The sequence below is a fragment of the Ctenocephalides felis genome, unplaced genomic scaffold (genome assembly GCF_003426905.1).
Source record: "Ctenocephalides felis isolate EL2017-DRISC unplaced genomic scaffold, ASM342690v1 CF-g0.4_SCAFFOLD_03572, whole genome shotgun sequence".
NCBI lineage: Eukaryota > Metazoa > Arthropoda > Insecta > Siphonaptera > Pulicidae > Ctenocephalides > Ctenocephalides felis.
In genome coordinates, this window is record NW_020539726.1 from 35,705,723 (window position 1) to 35,724,725 (window position 19,003).

At 25.6% G+C, this 19,003-nt stretch overlaps 2 protein-coding genes across 2 annotated transcripts in view; both read right to left on the reverse strand.

Annotated features, from left to right (window-relative positions):
• LOC113388420 (DNA-directed RNA polymerase I subunit RPA1-like) overlaps positions 1-3,650 on the reverse strand; it is a 55,315-nt gene extending 51,665 nt beyond the window's left edge. The window contains 3 exon segments of the mRNA XM_026625798.1: positions 2,925-3,083; positions 3,160-3,336; positions 3,445-3,650. Of these exon segments, the coding sequence (XP_026481583.1) occupies positions 2,925-3,083; positions 3,160-3,336; positions 3,445-3,625 (517 nt within the window). The 5' untranslated portion in view covers positions 3,626-3,650.
• A 2,068-nt stretch (positions 3,651-5,718) lies between these two features.
• Positions 5,719-8,471, reverse strand: LOC113388421 (transcription factor Sox-13-like). Its single transcript, XM_026625799.1, has 11 exons — positions 8,287-8,471; positions 8,108-8,221; positions 7,880-8,038; positions 7,702-7,809; positions 7,557-7,598; positions 7,460-7,496; positions 7,080-7,253; positions 6,654-6,785; positions 6,492-6,583; positions 5,923-6,022; positions 5,719-5,861 (listed from the first exon to the last, which is right to left on the reverse strand). The coding sequence occupies exons 1-11, from the start codon at positions 8,344-8,346 to the stop codon at positions 5,719-5,721; spliced, it is 1,161 nt and encodes a 386-aa protein (XP_026481584.1). The 5' UTR covers positions 8,347-8,471.
• Positions 8,472-19,003: the final 10,532 nt, after the last annotated feature.

The window sequence follows — 19,003 nt, forward strand, 5'->3', positions numbered from 1 at the left end:
TCTTTATCTTTAGCCGCGACTTCTATCATCATTTATGATGCATGCCACTGATTTTAATCAAATGCTGTTTGCAATGCATGCAAATTTTTTGACTTGAATCTGTTTTATGACGGGCTTATGAAGTTGCTTCTGATGCCTTCGATGTTTTTGTTCTTTTGGGTAAAGTTACCTGGAAAAGAAAATAATAAAGAAATAGGGTTAATTCTGCCGCATAACAGACCAATGTTATGGCAAGGCTATGTTATGAAGAACTTTCCACACTAAATATTGACAAAAGCCATGCGGTTGATGTGCAGTCAGGCGTATTTCTCAGGTTGTCAGATAGAAAACCTAACCCAGAAACCGCACAAATGTCAAAAAAACGATGTTAGGTAACAGGGTGTTTTTGACTCGGCTCCATAACAGACGAGTGACGTTACAGTTTGTGTGTAAAACGCCTGAATGCACAGCAAATACATAAATTCAACGTTGCTGTTATGAAAAAAATGACCACATTCTGAATTTTTTACTAGGAGTATTTTTTTCGTTGTAAAGTTCTTTTTGGTTTTGAGCACTGTTGTTTAGTTAATACGAAGTTAGAAATTTTATTACTCTGTTAAATCTAATTTTTCTCACAAGTTTTGTAGTGGGTTAAAACTCAAAAAATAAGCGTAACAATTTGTGGAATTAAAGTATAAATTTTTTTGAAAAATGCTATTTTAAAGTAGGGAGCAAAAAATGTGTAACAAGCCATGGCTTTAAATCGGTCAGCGTCGCTATCACAAAATATGTTTACTGCAATTATCTCAAAAACAAGTGAAGTATGAATTTTATCATCTGTGCTATTATAAAGTAGAGAGCAAAGTGAGTACAACGAGCAGTAAATTTAAAAAATGCATCATCGTTATCTTAAAAAAGTGACTTCATTGTCAATTTTTTACCAGGAGTATTCTTTTTGTCATTACGTTTTTTTTTTGTTGGTTTTGAGCACTGTTGTTTAGTTTACAAAGTTGGAAATGTTATTACTCTGTTAAATCTAATTTTTATTAGAGTTTTGTAAGAGGTTAAAACTCAAAACATTAGCCTCACAATTTGCCGAAATAAAGTATAAAATTTTTTAACAGTACTATTTTTAAGTAGGGGGCAAAATTGATACAACGAGCACTAAATTTAAAAAATACATCGTCGTTGTAATAAAAAAGTGACTGCATTGTCATTTGCGAAGGATTGAAACTCAAAACATAGACATAGATTGATGTCCAAGCAAAGTATGAAATTTTTTAACAATACTATTTTAAAGTAGGGGGCAAAAATGTGTAACCAGCCGTGGCGTTAAATCGGTCGACGAAATATGTTCACCACAATTATCTCTCAAAGAAGTAAAGTATAGATTTTTCTAACTGTGCTATTTTAAAGTAGAGGGCAAAATGGGAACAATCAGTTCTGAATTTTAAAAAAAGGAGCGTCGTTGTCATGAAAAAAGTAACCACATTGTTAACTTCGTTCGTCTCTATTAACACACCACATCTCTAAAAAATCGTTTATTGTCTCTAATGACACTCTCTACAATATTTTTAAATTATTCATTACAAATTATTATAATTTATTCATTTCTGTATGTCTCAAGCCATTTATATGTCGCTAACACATTATTTGGATACAATGAGGCTTTTTGTGGATGCAAATCTATTAAAAAAACTTTGAAGTAAAACTTCTTTAGGGAGGCAAAGTGTGAATTGACTAAAATTGTTGTAAATTGTTTGGAAATGTTATAAATTGTTGAAAATTTGTTGGAATTATCAAGAAAAAGTGCCGTTTTTATAACCGTGTTCCCAAAAATCTTGCTTCACAGAAAATAATGATTATCTAAAAAAAATTTTGAAGTAAAACTTCTTTAGGGAGGCAAAGTGGGAAATTGTCTAAAATTGTTGTAAATTGTTTGGAAAATATTATAACCTGTTGAAAAATGTTGCAATTTGTTGGAATTATCAAAAAAAGTGCTGTTTTTGTAACTGTGTTCCCAAAAATCTTGCTTCACAGAAAATAATTAATAATTATCTAAAAACATTTTTGAAGTAAAATTTCTTTAGGGAGGCAAAGTGTGAATTGTCTAAAATTGTTATAAATTGTCTGAAAATGTTATAAATTGTTGAAAATTTGTTGGAATTATGAAAAAAAGTACTGTTTTTGTAACTGTGTTCCCAAAAATCTTGCTTCACAGAAAATAATTTATAATTATCAAAAAACATTTTTGAAGTAAAACTTCTTTAGGGAGGTAAAGTGTGAATTGTCTAAAAATGTTATTAATTGTTTGGAAAATGTTATAAATTGTTGAAAAGTGTTGCAATTTGTTGGAATTATCAAAAAAGTGCTGTTTTTGTAACCGTGTTCCCAAAATGTATCATATAATCTTGCTTCACAGAAAATAATTAATAATTCTCTAAAAAAAAAATTGAAGTAAAACTTATTTAGGGAGGCAAAGTAAAAATTGTCTAAAATTGTTGTAAATTGTTTGGAAAATGTTATAAATTGTTGAAAAATGTTGCAATTTGTTGGAATTATCAAAAAAAAGTGCTGTTTTTGTAACCGTGTTCCCAAAAATCTTGCTTCACAGAAAATAATTAATAATTATCTAAAAAAAATTTGAAGTAAAACTTATTTAGGGAGGCAAAGTGTGAATTGTCTAAAATTGTTGTAAATTGTTTGGAAAATGTTATGAAATGCTTAATAAATGTTGCAATTTGTCCAGAAAAATTGTAGACCGTCCGATGATTTTTGGAATTATCAAAAAAAGTGATGTTTTATCAAAAAAATCTTACCATCTTATGTTTGTATATTGTTCACAAAAATTAATGAATAATAATCTAAATAGATTTTTGCTATAAGTTCATACAGCTTGTCTTAACCCTAAAAAACAACTTACAACTACTTAAAAAATTATTTACCTTTTTTGGCAAGCTCTGCATAATTATTCAGCAGCTCCTCTGGATAATTTTCTTTATCCTCAGGTGTAACATTCATATATAAATCTAAATTTTGAGCCTCCATGAGATAACCCGCATTAACCAATTGTAATTGTAGAAGAAGCAATTTGTTCACATGATCTGGGGAATAAATAAATAACAATATATATATATATATATATATATATATATATATATATTTATTTTTATTGTATACCTGGAATTTGCAATCGAAAACAAGTAACACATGTAATCTTCAGCAAAGACCGTATCATATTATAAAACAACGGATTCAGTACTGGTAAGGGTAGTTCGATATGCCCAATATGTCCAGGGCAACCTATGACATTATGAAAACATGTTTGGCAAGGATCGCTTCTTTCACCCAAAGGGCCTGGAATAAAAACAACAAAATTTAACTATAAAAATGCATTTTTGTCAATAAGGTTAGTGTATTATATATGAATAGACAATTGTCCATTACTAGTGTTATGGTTATTACCTAAACAAGGGTCATAAAGTCCTCCAGGCAAAGGATTCCCCAAACTATTGAATGTCATGGGTGTATAAATTTTACAAACACTCAACTTCTTGATTTCTTCATCGGTGAACATTGAAAATACAACATTACTTGGATCCATATGCAGATCCAAGTTGAATTTTCTTATAGCGTGCCGGGACATTGTTAATAATAAATTTATAAACTTTAATTACGGATTTATAAACAATTTTGTTGTCAGTCAAATAGGTTAGGTTAAATTTAGTTTGTATTTTAAATTGTAAACGGTCCAGTAAATGTAAGGACATCTAGGTATGGTAATAGATAAGTGATTAAATGTTATATTTTTAATCGGAAGTCTGTTTTAACACTATTATTTAATATAACTAAACACATTTTATAAATGAACACATAACCTAAGTTTTAACATGTGCCGCTGACTCTGTTTTTGTTGTAAGTGACGTTTGTCAGGCAAGATGGCGATACTGTAAAATTGTATGGAGGGATTTTTAAATATTAAAATCTACTTACAAAAACTAATTAGTTTTACTACTAATTAGTGCTAAGAACTAGGTGTAAATGTAATTTTACCTTAAGTTTACCTAAAACTCGTTATTATGATTACAAAGTTTTGTTGAACTGTCAAATTGATTCGACACTTTTAGCGCCAAATTCAAATTGTGAATTTCAAATAAATATTGAAGTCGTTTTTAAAAAAAAACGACGACCAAAAGTCAAATTTTGACTCACATTACTTACTTTTTTAATGTGGGGCTATACGATTCAGAATGACTCGAGCTTCAAGAAAATTAGCTATAAACTTAAACATGAATTTATGAATTGTAGTTTATTTAAAATATTTTTGTCTTAACAAGATTTAGAGTTTTTATATATTTTTTAACATTTATTAATAAATATCAATTTTACGAATATTGTTAATAATTTATAAAAAAATCTAAACAAACTTTTTTTAATTTTACTTTATTTCATAACACATATATACTGTAATTTTTTTCTAACATAAAAATCAATTTAACTTACTTGTTATATTTTTTTTGTTGAAAAATTAAAAACTTTCTAATTAACTTAATGTTATTGCCAATTAAATTTGCATATAATTTATTAACTTCCCGTTTGTAATGGGCCGAAAATCGAAATTGAAAATTTTTACATTTCTCGACGTTTTGAAGGTTTCTGAACATTTTGGCATACCTCAGAAAAAATAGATGTGTGTGTGGTGTATGTATGTATGTATGGATACAAATTTCCAGTCACGTTTTCGGGCGCACGGATCAACCGATTTGAATGGTTCAAAAAACATTCGATTCCTATTGATAGGGAAAAGAGCTAATTAGTTTTTGGCGAAGGCAGGTCCAGCCGTTTCGGAGATACGAAGCAAAGAGTGCAGAAAATATAAATCGACTTTTTGAGAGAACGGAGTATCCGATATGAATGATCTAAAAAACATTCAATTAGTAATGACTGGGAGAAGTGTTTATTAGTTTTTGGCAAAGGCAAGTCCAGCCATTTCGACGATACGGAGCTAAATATGTAAAAAATGGCAGTTTTTGAGAGAATTAAGCGTCCGATTTAAATGATTCAAAGAACTTTCTGCTTGTCTTAACAAAATAATTGATTTGAAAAGAAAAATTGTATAATTTTTTTTTTTTTTTTTAGTTTTTCTTTTATATCGAAAATAATTCAGATTTTATTTTTATTTTGACTAAAGTTCTAATATAACTTAAACAAAAAAATTTAAATTTGCAATTCAGTTTATATACTTCTTATAAATATTAGACAATGTTACAATATTTATAATAATCTATTTGAAAACATTTAGTATTCCTCGAACATTTCGTTACAGTACGGGAAGTTCCAGCAATTTGCCTTAAGGCACAATGCCATAATTGCCTCAAAACAGAATTCCACTTACAGCTAGTTTTTTACTAATTTTACTTAAAAAACAAAACCAAAAATAGCTACTATTAAAACTTAAAAATCAAAATTTGTGTCTCGCTTATTATATTTTTTTTGATAACATAGTAAATCCGATTTTCTGGCAAAATATAAACTTCTGCTTCTAAAAAATATTATTCTACCCCAATAATATTTCGTCTTATTTATCTAATTAATATTATCTAATAATAAAAGTAAAATAAAATTTCAATATAAGTTTGAAATATAGATTTATTACAAATAAATAAAGTTGCTATCACATTGTTTCCTTACAATAAAGTCTTCATATATATATATATATATATATATATATATATATAATTAATCGCTGTCATCATCTTGCAAAATTTCTTCCTTTACAAATAAAGCCGGTTCGATTTCAGCTCGAGTAACAATATTATTATTTTCAATAATACAATTTGTTACTCCTTTTCCGATGATTGCATTTATTACATCACTTAGTTCTGGGAAAAATAATAATATATATATATATATATATATATATATATTATTAATATACCAAACCTGGTTGAAAATCTGGTTGAGGATCCACTTTTATTTTATCTGCACTTTCAGTTGATTCACAATCATTTTCTGTATATCCGCTTGATAGTTTTTCCAATTTCTAAATTAATAAAGTAAAAAAAAGCATCAGTTTTTAAATATTAATGCAGCAATAAATTATTCTCAAAAACAGCAATATCTTCTTTTAAATTATTATTATTATTATCTTACCATTTCTATTATTGTAATTTGGTTATATTTTATTATTTTTCTAGTATTATTTTATTATTCAGAAATTTTATTTATATTATTTATTAATCTTATTTTTATTATTATTTGCTTATATTTTACATTAAATCATATTACGGATATTATTTTCATGTAAATTTTATCCTTTGCTCTTTTATTTATTTAAATTTATATTATTATTTATCAATATTACTTGATGTTAATAAATTAGCAGTTGTAATAATTATTGAAAAAAAAAAAAAAAAAATCTTTTAAATAAATAAATTGATGGTAAATGCACATAAAAAATAAATATGATCGATCATTATTATTTAATATTAAGATAAAAATATTAATCTTACCATCGGTGTCTCTAAATCAGATGAAATATTAATCTGTTTTTGCAAAACTTCCCTTTTGCGTTTTTTACGTTTACGTCCTTCATTAGAATGATCTAAAAAAAAATACAAAATGAATAAAAACTATACAAATCACAATAAAATTATTTTCAATACTAAATTCACCTGCATCTGGGTGCTTCAATTTATATTCTTCAACCATATTTTTGGCTTCTAAATAATATTTAGCTTTCTCGTCTTGATCTAAACTTTTCCACATTAAACCAAGACGTACAGATATATTTTTATTACTCTCTTCTAAAAGGATAATATAAATATAAATATAAATATAAATTTGAATAATAAATATAAATATAAATATAAATATAAATATAAATTTGAATAATAAATATAAATATAAATTTGAATAATAAATATAAATATAAATTTGAATAATAAATATAAATATAAATATAAAGTATGAATATAAATATAAATATAAATATGAATATAAATATAAATATAAATATAAGTATGAATATAAATATAAATATAAAAATATAAATATAAATATCAATAATAAACTTGTGAAAAAAATATCTCAACCTGTACCTTTGTGTTCGTTTGCTAATTTTTTCCTCCACTGGTTAGAAAATATCATGAAAGCATTGGGTGCTCTACGAATACGAATTTTTGGAGTCTTTTTTATACTCATTTGTGTTCGAAACATTGGAGCATCTTCTAAATGCATTGTGTTGTTATTTTGCTCTTGAGGTTCTAACATGTCTAGAAAAATAATAAAATTTAGTATTGCATTAAGTATTAATTTTATTATTAGTATGTATATATATATATATATATATATATATATATATATCCTTTCTTTGTATTTTTATATTTGATTGTTTTGTTATTTAATTGTAAAATTGTAAATTGTATATCTAATACAACTATATATATATATATATATATATATATATATATATATATACCTGTGGAAGTACTTGTTGAATCCGGAGGGCTTGATGGCTAAAAAAATAGATTAAAATTAGTAAATTCCTAAAACTATTTAAAAGAGAAAGGTTATACCTCTTCATCATTGATAAAATTATGTGTGTTCTCAGCATCCACCTGAAATGTACAGGTAATTATAAATATGTAATATTAAATGTATATATATATATATATATATATATATATATATATATATAGATATATTAAATAGTATATTTACATTTGTAAGTTTCTCCTCAGCAACTACATCACCGCTTGCAGCATTATTCAGTAAACAATTTGTACCCTTGTAATTCAATTTAGACAGTACGTCCTTTAAACTTTTAATCTACAAACAAACAAAGAAACCCATAATGTAAAAACAAACCTAAAGCTACATTTTATTTACTATTACTTACTTGTAGCTGCTCAGCAACCAACAAAAAGTCATACAAATCATCTTCTTCGATATGTATTTCCCCAGTATATATATACTGTATCATTAACATTAATTGACGTGCAGAAATTGAATTAAGAACTATAATAACCTCGTTTTGCTTGTGCAACTTGAAAAGATCCTAAAGTAAAAATATTTATGTGAAAATAATGGAAAAACACAATTTTGGGTGCAAAATTTGTAACCTAACCTCAAAATAACTACTGCTTGCTGAAAGTATAATTTTGTGTGCTTTAATAAGTTTTCCTTGACAAGATAGTGTAACATCAACCATACGATCGGTGACTAAATACTGGAAAAAAGCCTACAAGGTAAAAAAAAACTAGTTTTAATATTATTTCATATAAATATAAATTTTGTTTTACTTGCCTGTAAAAAGCAGTTTGAGTGATCGTTCCATTTCAAGTGAAGTCTATCTTGGGACTTCATTATTAAATTATTTATACACAAATATATATTATATGTTTATAAATATATTTATATTTATTAGAACTATTACTTGATGTCTTTTCGTGTCGTGCAATGATCTGATTCTGTTAAATTCTTTATTTTGAATGAAGATTAACGTTTAGTTTAATATAAAAGGAATTTGAACTGGTAGGAATATTTGTAAACAAGAATCAGCTGTGAAGTTGGCGTCGTGTAGATGGAGTTAGTATATTTATGAATTTAATTTACTTATTTAGGAATAAATTTGATATTGTAATATATTTAGATACATAAAAAAACATTTATTTTAATATACATTTACATATATTAAGTTATTAAATATAATTTTGTTGCTTAAACAAATGTTTGTATATTTGAATTCATATTTCGCGCGTTCTAACAAAGTGAAGTTACTTAAGCATGTTACTTTGATCATTTTCATAGTATCTCCACCAGTGTATATTTTTAAAGTGTTTTGGTTTTACTTAGTAAATATTATTATTATTAAGATATCATAGTATTTATTTATCGACTAATATACACGTATTTTCTGGTTAAATATAATTTTATTGCTTAAACAAATGTTTGTATATTTGAATTCATATTTTGCGCGTTCTAACAAAGTGAAGTTACTCAACCATGTCACTTTGATGATTTTCTTAGTATCTCAACTTGTAATTAAATGTTTATATTATTAAAGTGTTTTGGTTTTACTCGGTATTTGTTTTCATTATTAAGATAATATAGTATTTATTTATCAACAAATATACACGTTTTATTTTGTTAATTATAATTTTGTTGCTTAAACAAATGTTTGTATATTTGAATTCATATTTCGCGCGTTTTAACGAAGTGAAGTTACTTAAGCATGTCACTTTGTTTATATTTTCAATATGTCGACAAGATAATATTTAGTAATTACTTGATTATTGTTTATATTGCTAAAGTGTTTTAATTTTACTTAGTAATTATTATTAATTTCCCGTAGGGTAAGTTATTTTATATTTCTTTTATCTCTCTACTGTTAAAAAATATGTTATGTTACTAGATAAATAGACATAAATTAACTGTGAATATATTTTTACACAAATGACGGTTTTGACGTATGTCAAAATGACGATTCTTGTTTGCAAATTGCTAATTAGATGCATATTATTAGTTCTATTAGATATAATATAAATAATAATATATTATAATAAATAATAAATAATGTCTACTGATATACACATATTATAGTGTTGGAAGTGATTTTGTCACGTAAATTTCGATATATTTTTATATACATTATGCCAAAATGGCGGTTTTTGATTACGAATTGCTAATTTGTTCATTATACTTTAATGCATTTTATTATATTATATTAGATATAATAATGCATTTGTTTGTCTGTATATGTACATGTTTTATCTTGATAAAAGTAATTTTGTCAGGTAAATTTTGATATATTTTAATATAAATTTGATAGTTTTGACCTATGTCAAAATGACGGTTTTTGTTTACAAATTGCTAATTTAATGATTTTTGCTTTAATGCATATTATTAATTATATAAGATATATTAATGCATTTATTTGTATACATATATACACATATTAACTTATCAAAAAGAGTTTTGCTAATTATTTTTACATAAATATGACATTTATACAATTTTGACAGTTGTTTTTCTTTATTACATACAAACTTTCAGAATTTGATTTATTTATTTATTTAAAATGATTCTATCGTTGTGCCATAAATGTAACACTAATGAAAATAATTTTCTAATATACATTGTCGGTTATAATATATAAATTAGAAATCTATTTATCCAGAAACATAGGCCAATGCCATTTCACAGTGTTTTCTTCTGTCAAAATTTATAGAATTTTTAAAGATTTTAGTATTTCGAATGTGATCTGAGATTTTTGATAGAGCCTATTACCTAAGTTGGATGTAAATGCACAAAGTGAGCCAATAAAATTTAAAATCGGTTCAGTAGTTTAGGAGTACATTCTGGTCATACACGCTAAATTATGATTTTACTTCAATGTATATTGTTAATTGTATTAAATATAATCATACATTTATTTGTATACTTATGTACATGTATTAACTTATCAAAAAAGATTTTGCTAGTTATTTTTACACCAATTTTAAACACAAGTTTTAAAAACTGTCAAAATGGCGGTTATAAAAACTGTCAAAATGACAGTTTGTATATGAATTTGCAAAATTGTTAATTTTTTTTCATTACATTATTATAATTGCATCTTTTAAAATGTTCTTATTGTTGTGCCATAAAACTCGTAAAATTATTTCGTCTAAAATCAATTTATCTCGGTTTCCAAAAACTGACGTCATTTCACAGTACTTTGTTTTCTTCTGTCAAAATTTATAGAAATTTTTAAAATTTTCATATTTTGGATAGGAACTGAAATTTTTAATATAGCCTATTATCTAAGTTGTATATAAATACAAGAAGTGAGCCAATAAAATTTAAAATCGGTTCAGTAGTTTAAGAGTACATTCAGGACAAACATCGTGATACTTACTTTATATAAGTATATTTGAGAATTATTTTACTGTTTTTAATTTCCCATACAAATTATACTTATGATGAGTTATAAAGTGCACAAGTATTTCACGATTGTTTAATGTGTCGTGCACAATTTTTAATGTACTTATTTATTATTTAGTTTATTTGTTATTTAACGCCATTTGCGGCAGCTGCTGCCTTTAGAATATAATTCGTTTAATCGTCACGCTTTTTTATTGTCATTTTACACTTGAATTATAAACAGGGGATGGAAACATTTTTAAAATAATTTTAAATTTCCGAAGGAAATTTAATTTTTTTCCAGATTTTTAGATTTTATTTAACTCAGACTTTTTCAGACATTTTTAACTGCCCGAAGGAAATTTGTTTTTTGCGAATTTTATAGATTTTTTTTAACTTTTCATTAGTGTAAGTTATAGTAATCGCAAAAAATCGCAAATGAAAATTTTTGCATATCTTTACGTTTCAGAGATTTCTGAACATTTTGGCATACCTTAGAAAAAATGGATATGTGTGTGAGTAAAAATCGAAAGTGAACATATTTGCATATCTTTATGTTTTAGAGATTTCTGAACATTTTGGCATACCTTAAAGAAAATGAATGTATGCATATGTGTGCGGATATAATTTTTCATTGATGTCCAAAAATCGGAAGTGAAAATTTTTGCATATCTTTACGTTTCAGGGATTTTTGAACATATTCGCATATCTTTGAATAAATTGATATGTGTGTGTGTGTTTGTATGTATGTGTGGATACAATTTTTTATTGACGTCCAAAAATCTAATATAAAAATTATTGCATGTGTTTACGTTTCAGAGGTTTCTGAACATTCTGGCATACTTCAGAAAAAATGGATGTGTGTGTGTTTTTTTTTGTTTAGCGAAGAAAATGCCTTTATGCACCCCAAACTAGGTCTTTTGTCTGGGTATATTGAACTCAATACCGCCTGGGTGTAATACTGACTAAAACGTGGGGGGAGGATCTAGAATGTTATTATTCTTACCTCATGTGTGTGTGTGTGTATATAATGTACAATGTATGCATGTGTGGATACAACTTTTCGTCTACGTTTTTTAAGAGAACGGATTATCTAATTAGAATTATTCACACAATATTTTGCTTGTATTGACAGTATGAAAAACCGATTTATTTTTAAAAAGCAAAAAAAATTGATCCTAAAATTAAAAAAAAAATATTTACCAAAAAATATTTTTTTCAAATATCAAAAATAATGGGATAAATATCAATTCTCAAAATTGACATAAGTATAATTTTTCAAAAATGAAAATATTAAATTACTTAAGAAATGGCATAAATGAAACTTCTCAAAAATGACATAAGTATAGTTTTTCCAAAAATGGCATAAATATAATTTCTCAAAAAAAGGCATAAATAAAATTTCTCAAAAATGGCATAAATATCATTTCTCAAAAATGAAATAGATATTAAATTCATCAAAAATTTATCATAAATAAAATTTCTCCAAAAATGGCATCAATGTAATTCCTCAAAAAAATGGCATAAATGTAATTTCTCAAAAATGGCATAAATATAATTTCTCAAAAAATGGCATAAATATAATTTCTCAAAAATGTCATAAATATTAAATTCCTTGGAAAATGTCATAAACAAAATTTCTCAAAATAATAATATATTTATGTCAAGAAAAGACAAATAAAATTTCTCAAAGAATGATATGAAATTTTTCAAAATATGGCATGAATAAAATTTCTCAAAAAATCGCATTAAAAAAATTCAACTTTATGTTACTTATAAAAATGTAATTTTGGGTTGAAAATTCCAAAAATTACCCAGTCTAAGCACAGTCTAAGCGCCACTCTGGTACAAATGTTTACCCAAGTGCGTTTAGACTGTTTATGCATTGGATCACTTTTCCAATTTTAGCTAAATATGTAAAGCTAAATATGTAAAAAATGGCAGTTTTTGAGAGAACTGAGCGTCCGATTTAAATGATTCAAAGAACTTTCTGCTTGTTTCAACAAAATAATTGAAAAATGTGAAAATGCTGCCCAGCGAAGCACAGTCTAAGTGAAAGTGTCGCACAGAATTATTTGCGAATGCGTTTAGAATGTGACTATACGGGAGCACTTTTTCAATTTTGTGCAAATTAGGCAACTATTTTTTTTGAAATTGAATTCGAAATGAAATGACGATAAGAGATAAATTAATTTCTAATTTACATTTGATTTGCTCAGATATAACAAACAGGATAGTAAAAATAATGAAAGTTACAGTATTTGTAATATAGCATTTAAAATTTCTCGAATATTTCATTACGGTACGGGAAGTTTCAGCAATTTGCCTTAAGGCACGATGCCATACACCACTAGTTCCTTTATTAGGTTCGACATCCCTGAATTTTGTCATCTATCAAATTATGAAGTGTCGGCAATTGTGATTCATATTGTTACATAAGTATTATATACATTTGGAAGGGACTTGATAATAAAACTGGGCGTTTCTTAACACGCTTGTAAACACGATTTTTTCAACTGATTTTATATTATGTTAGGGCAGTCTTTCATAATACACGTAGACGGCATTGTGATGGAAAAAAATGTAAAAATATTCTCTGGTGAGTAGAATAATAAATTCTCTTAAACCATGGATAAATGATAGTATTATTGTTAATAAGATGAGAATCGTGTAAATGTTATATGTGGGTAATCGATTGGCGATTTATAGTTTTAAAGGTGATCCTTGGTATGGATTTTTATGAATTTCTTCGCTCCCAAGGGCTCAAATGGTTTCAAAATGATACAAAAATATTCTCTGAAAGTTTTAGCTGTTGATATTAACATTTAGATAGTCCGCAATTCAATTAAAAAGTTAGTATATTCACCAATGGCTAGTAAGTGGATACTAAACTTTAAACTTCACGTATTTTTCGTACTAAATTTTGTTAGAAAAGTTTTTAAACGTTGTATACAGTTTAGTAGATAATTTTATTAGGTTTTTAACAATATATAATACTATACTAATATATGATAAAAATAGAACAAACTTTTGATAAATATAGAAAAATTTAACCACCAATGACTAGTAACTTGTAACTAAACTTTAATTTTCACGTATTTTTCGTATTAAATTTTGTTAGAAAAGTTTTTAAATGTTATATACAGATTAGTAGATAATTTTATTAGGTTTTTAACAATATACTATACTATACAAGTATAAAAAAAATTTAAAACAAACTTTTGATAAATATAGAAAAATGTAACCAATGAAATTCGCCAATGGCTGATAAGTGAATACTAAGTTTTAAATTTCACGTATTTTTCTTATTTAGTTTTGTTAGAAAAGTTTTTAAACCTAATATACAGTTTAGTAGATAATTTTATAAGGTTTTTAACAATATACCATACTATACTAGTATATAAAAAATTTAGAACAAATTTTTGATAAATATAGAAAAATGTAACCAATGAAATCCACTAATGGCTAGTAAGTGTATACTAAATTTTAAAGTTTACGTATTTTTGTTATTAAACTTTGTTAGAAAAGTTTTTAAACGTTATATACAGTTTGTTAGATAATTTTATTAGGCTTTCAACAATATATTATACTATACTAGTGAATATATAAATATAGAAAAGTGTAACCGATGAAATTTTCAAATGGCTAGTAACTTGATACTAAATTTGTGATAAAGAGTAGGAATCATTTGAGCGAATTGAAAAGAATATTTATATTTTCAGAAATCTAAAATATAAAATTATATTCTGCAACAACTACGTTTGTGTTATTATATGTATATATATATATATATATATATATATATATATATATATATATATATATATGAGTGAGTTCTTGAGGGCGATACATCAAACAAAGAAAAGGCAAAGATTTATAAAATAATCTTTAATTTCAAACGTTTCGACATTCAATTTAATGTCATCATCAGCGGATATTACGTTGGTTGGTTACATCTAGAGAAGTGTACACAACACTAGAGATTGGCACTAACATTTATACAACTAACTTGTCAACACCATGCATTTTTTATAATTTTTTGTATGATGTAAACAGAAAAATGATAGTTTTATTTGAACAAAAATGTAAGTAGAATTATGTAATTTCTGCCACGACTTCTGTACTTGTCTCGGTACTCGCAAAGTACAGAAGTCGTGGCAGAAATTACATAATTCTACTTACATTTTTGTTCAAATAAAACTATCATTTTTCTGTTTACATCATACAAAAAATTATAAAAAATGCATGGTGTAGACAAGTTAGTTGTATAAATGTTAGTGCCAATCTCTAGTGTTGTGTACACTTCTCTAGATGTAACCAACCAACGTAATATCCGCTGATGATGACATTAAATTGAATGTCGAAACGTTTGAAATTAAAGATCATTTTATAAATCTTTGCCTTTTCTTTGTTTGATGTATCGCCCTCAAGAACTCACTCATATACATATATATATATATATATATATATATATATATACATACATATATATATTCTCCATTTTGTATCACAATCATCCCTTACGCATGACTTAGAAATAAAAATGAAATGATTCTCCGTTTATAACCCTATCGAAAATATACAGCAGTAACAGTATAGTATATATTATTTCTATTATTCCTATTATTATTATTATTATTCATCCCCACAAAACAACCCTTGTAGAAAAGAAAGAAACCAGTCGAACGATTTCACATTATGATTTTAATTCGACACAAAATAGGCACAATATGGAGAAAAATACAAAGGGATTTATAAAGCCGTGAATTTAATTTTTTTATTGGAATGGACAGATTAAAAACCGGTATGAAATGTATAAATAATGTTATTTAGAATAAGTATGTATGGTTTTTTTCAAAATGGAGTGCTGCGGTCTGATTTTTGAATTTGTAAAAGACATTATGATGAACTGTCTGCTTTATAGGAATAAATTTTATTACTTAAATTACAATTTTTAATATGGAAATGTTTGTCATGGCAACATTTTCAGTTTATTTCTAACATTTTCTGACGGTTTTTTAGACATTTTAAGAACACCTAGAACATTTAGGGTTAGTCCGGAATATTATCAAACTGACCCGAACATTTTTGAATTGCCTAGAACATATACAGATGATCTAAAATATTTCCAAACGACCTAGAATATTTTTTGCAATATTTAGATTTAGATTCAAAACATTGTCGAACCCAGAACATTTTAAGATAATCTAGAACATTTTCAGACTAACCAGAACATTTCGAGATAATCTGGAACTGGATATTTTCAAACAATCTAGATTATTATCAGATGTTCCAGAATACTTTTCGATAATCTAAAATATTTTCAGACTTATCAGAACATTTCTAAACCGTTCAGAATATTTTCAAACGATTTGCAACATTTTCAACAATCTAGAACATTTTGTAATCACTTTTGATCAGTCTAGAATATTTTTTGAAAAGTCTAGAACATTTTTGTACGATGTAGAAATTTTTGAGACTAACTACTAACATTTTTGTGTTATCTATCACATTCTTTGATGATCTAGGAAATTTTCAGACAATTTGCAACATTTTCCGAATATCCAGAATATTTTTAGCTATTCTTAACATTTTCCGTCGATTTGCTACATTTTTCAGATTATCAAAAACAATTTCAGACGATCGAGAACATTTTCGGACGATATGCCACATTTTTCAACAAGATTTTCTTTAACGATCGACAATTTTTTTTGAACAATATATATTTTTTTGAACAATCGACAAATTTTTTTTGAACAATCTAGAATATTTTTTGAACAATCTAAAATATTTTTTGAACAATCTAGAACATTTTGAGATGATCTAGAAATTTTTTAGACTAACCAGAACATTTTTGGGTAAATTACCAAATTTTTTGATGATCAAGGACATTTTGAGACGATTTGCAACATTTTTTGAACAATTTGGAACATTTTTTGAACAATACAGAACATTTTTGATAAATCCAGAACATTTTTGAACAATTTAAGCATTTTTTTTATCAATCTAGAAAATTTTTGGACAGTGTAGATCATTTTTTAAACAATCTAGAACGTTTTTAGATTATTTAGAACATTTTTAAATTATTTAGAACATTTTTGAATAACCCAGAACATTTTGAACGGTCTAGAACATTTTTGAACAATCTAGAAGAATGTTTTCAGACAATCCAGACCATTATAACACAATCTAGAACATTTTTTAAACTATCTAGAAATTTTTTTGAACAATCTAGAAATTTTTTTGAACAATCTAGAAATTTTTTGAATAATCTAGAAAAATTTTTTTCGGCGATTTAGAATATTTTTGGACAATACAGAACATTTTTGGAAAATCTAGAACCTTTTATAAACAATCTAGAACATTGTTTGATCAGCTTAAAACATTTTTGAATAATCTAGATTCTAGACCATTATTGAACAATCTAGAACATTTTTTAAACAATCTAGAATATTGTTTAAACAATTTAAAATTTATTTGAATAATCTAGAATATTTTTTAAAATAAATGTAGAATATTTTTCGACAATCTAGAACATTTTAGAAAAATCTAGACTACTTTCGGCAAATCTAGAACATTTTTAAATAACCCAGAAAAATCCAGAACATTTTTTAACAATCCAGAACTTTTTCGGACAATCTCGAACATTTTTTAATAATTCAAAACATTTTTGGACAATCTAGAAGAATACGAAATATATTTTCAAGTAATCTTTGAATATTTTCAGACAATCTAGAATATTTTCGGATAACCCAGAACATTTTCAGGCACCCTAGAACATTTTTGAACAATCTAGAATATTTTTAAACGATCTAGGGCATTTGAAACTTTTTAATGACATTTTTGAACCGTCCAGAACATTTTCAGACTAAAATTTCTTCTTCGTAAAGTTAATAAAATTTATCAAAAACTTTTTGCATATTCTTCAAAATTTCTTTCTCAAATAGCTTTCGATTTGCAAACAAATTATTATATAAAAAACAAACAAACTTTGTTACAATTCATCTATAGTATTCATATAAAAACAAATTCAATCCGCTCAAACAATTTCCATTCAATCTCTTAACAATAAAAACTAATCGCCTTGTTTTAAAATAATCCGCAATTTTTGTAAATTTAACAAAACACGATTTTTTATACAAATTCTTTTACAATTGTTATGTGTGTGGGCAGAAAAAAAAATGAATAAATAAAAAAACGGTATCGGTAGCAAATATTTTGGCTGGCTTTGGCTTTTTTTTTAAATCCATTGTATTCGATTATATTATATATTTTATTTTGTGATTTGATTTGACAAATTCGTTCGGCGTAAAAATTTCGAGTGCTTTTCAAACTGAAAAAAAAATTTGCTAACAAAAGGGTGAAATAACTCTTTGGAGAAAAGATTTTGATATGGAGATGAAGATATCAGATTTTTTTGCGAAAAGTAGGTTTTTTATGTCGAATTTATTCGGTCTGCTATTTATTTACATGATCTTAAAATAAATTTTAATTTTACATTTATCTAAAAAATATAAAGTTAATCTTAAAACTAAACTAATTAACTGATGTAAATTTAGATGATCGAGACTTCAAAGTTTGACGAATTTTTACTAGGTAATTTTGTTCAAAGACTTCAAAATTTTATATACACATTTATAGAAAAATTAATCACCTTTTCAATGATATATAATAATGTTAATATATTTAATTAAATTATAACAAAATAAATTATAAACCAAATAAAAACAAAACTAATTTTGAACCAAAGCTTGAAGCCAAAACAATTTGGACGTTTGCCTAATCCTAATAATAATAAGGTAAGTAATTTCAAAGTTTAAGGAATTATTTTTGAATAATTTTGTTCCCACAGTTATAACGTGTTATATACAGATTAGTAGATTTTTATATGTACTTTTTAACAATATATTGTAAATTCAAGTCTATAGAACACTTAAAACAAAGTTTTGATAAATATAAAAAATGTAACCACCAATGGCTAGTAAGTGGATACTAAATTTAAAGTCACGTATTTTTATAATTTAATTTTGTTAGAAAAGTTTTTAAACCTTATATACAGTTTAATCCAAAATTTTATTAAGTTTTCAACAATATATTATACTATTCGAGTCTATAGAAA

Coding starts and splice junctions, on each gene's coding strand:
- LOC113388421 (XM_026625799.1), bottom strand. CDS start 8,346: ATGAAGTCCCAAGATAGACTTCACTTGAAATGGAACGATCACTCAAAC. Junction 7,497..7,556: donor ATTTTATCAATGATGAAGAG/GTATAACCTTTC, acceptor CTATTTTTTTAG/CCATCAAGCCCTCCGGATTC. Junction 6,786..7,079: donor ATTAGCAAACGAACACAAAG/GTACAGGTTGAG, acceptor TTATCCTTTTAG/AAGAGAGTAATAAAAATATA.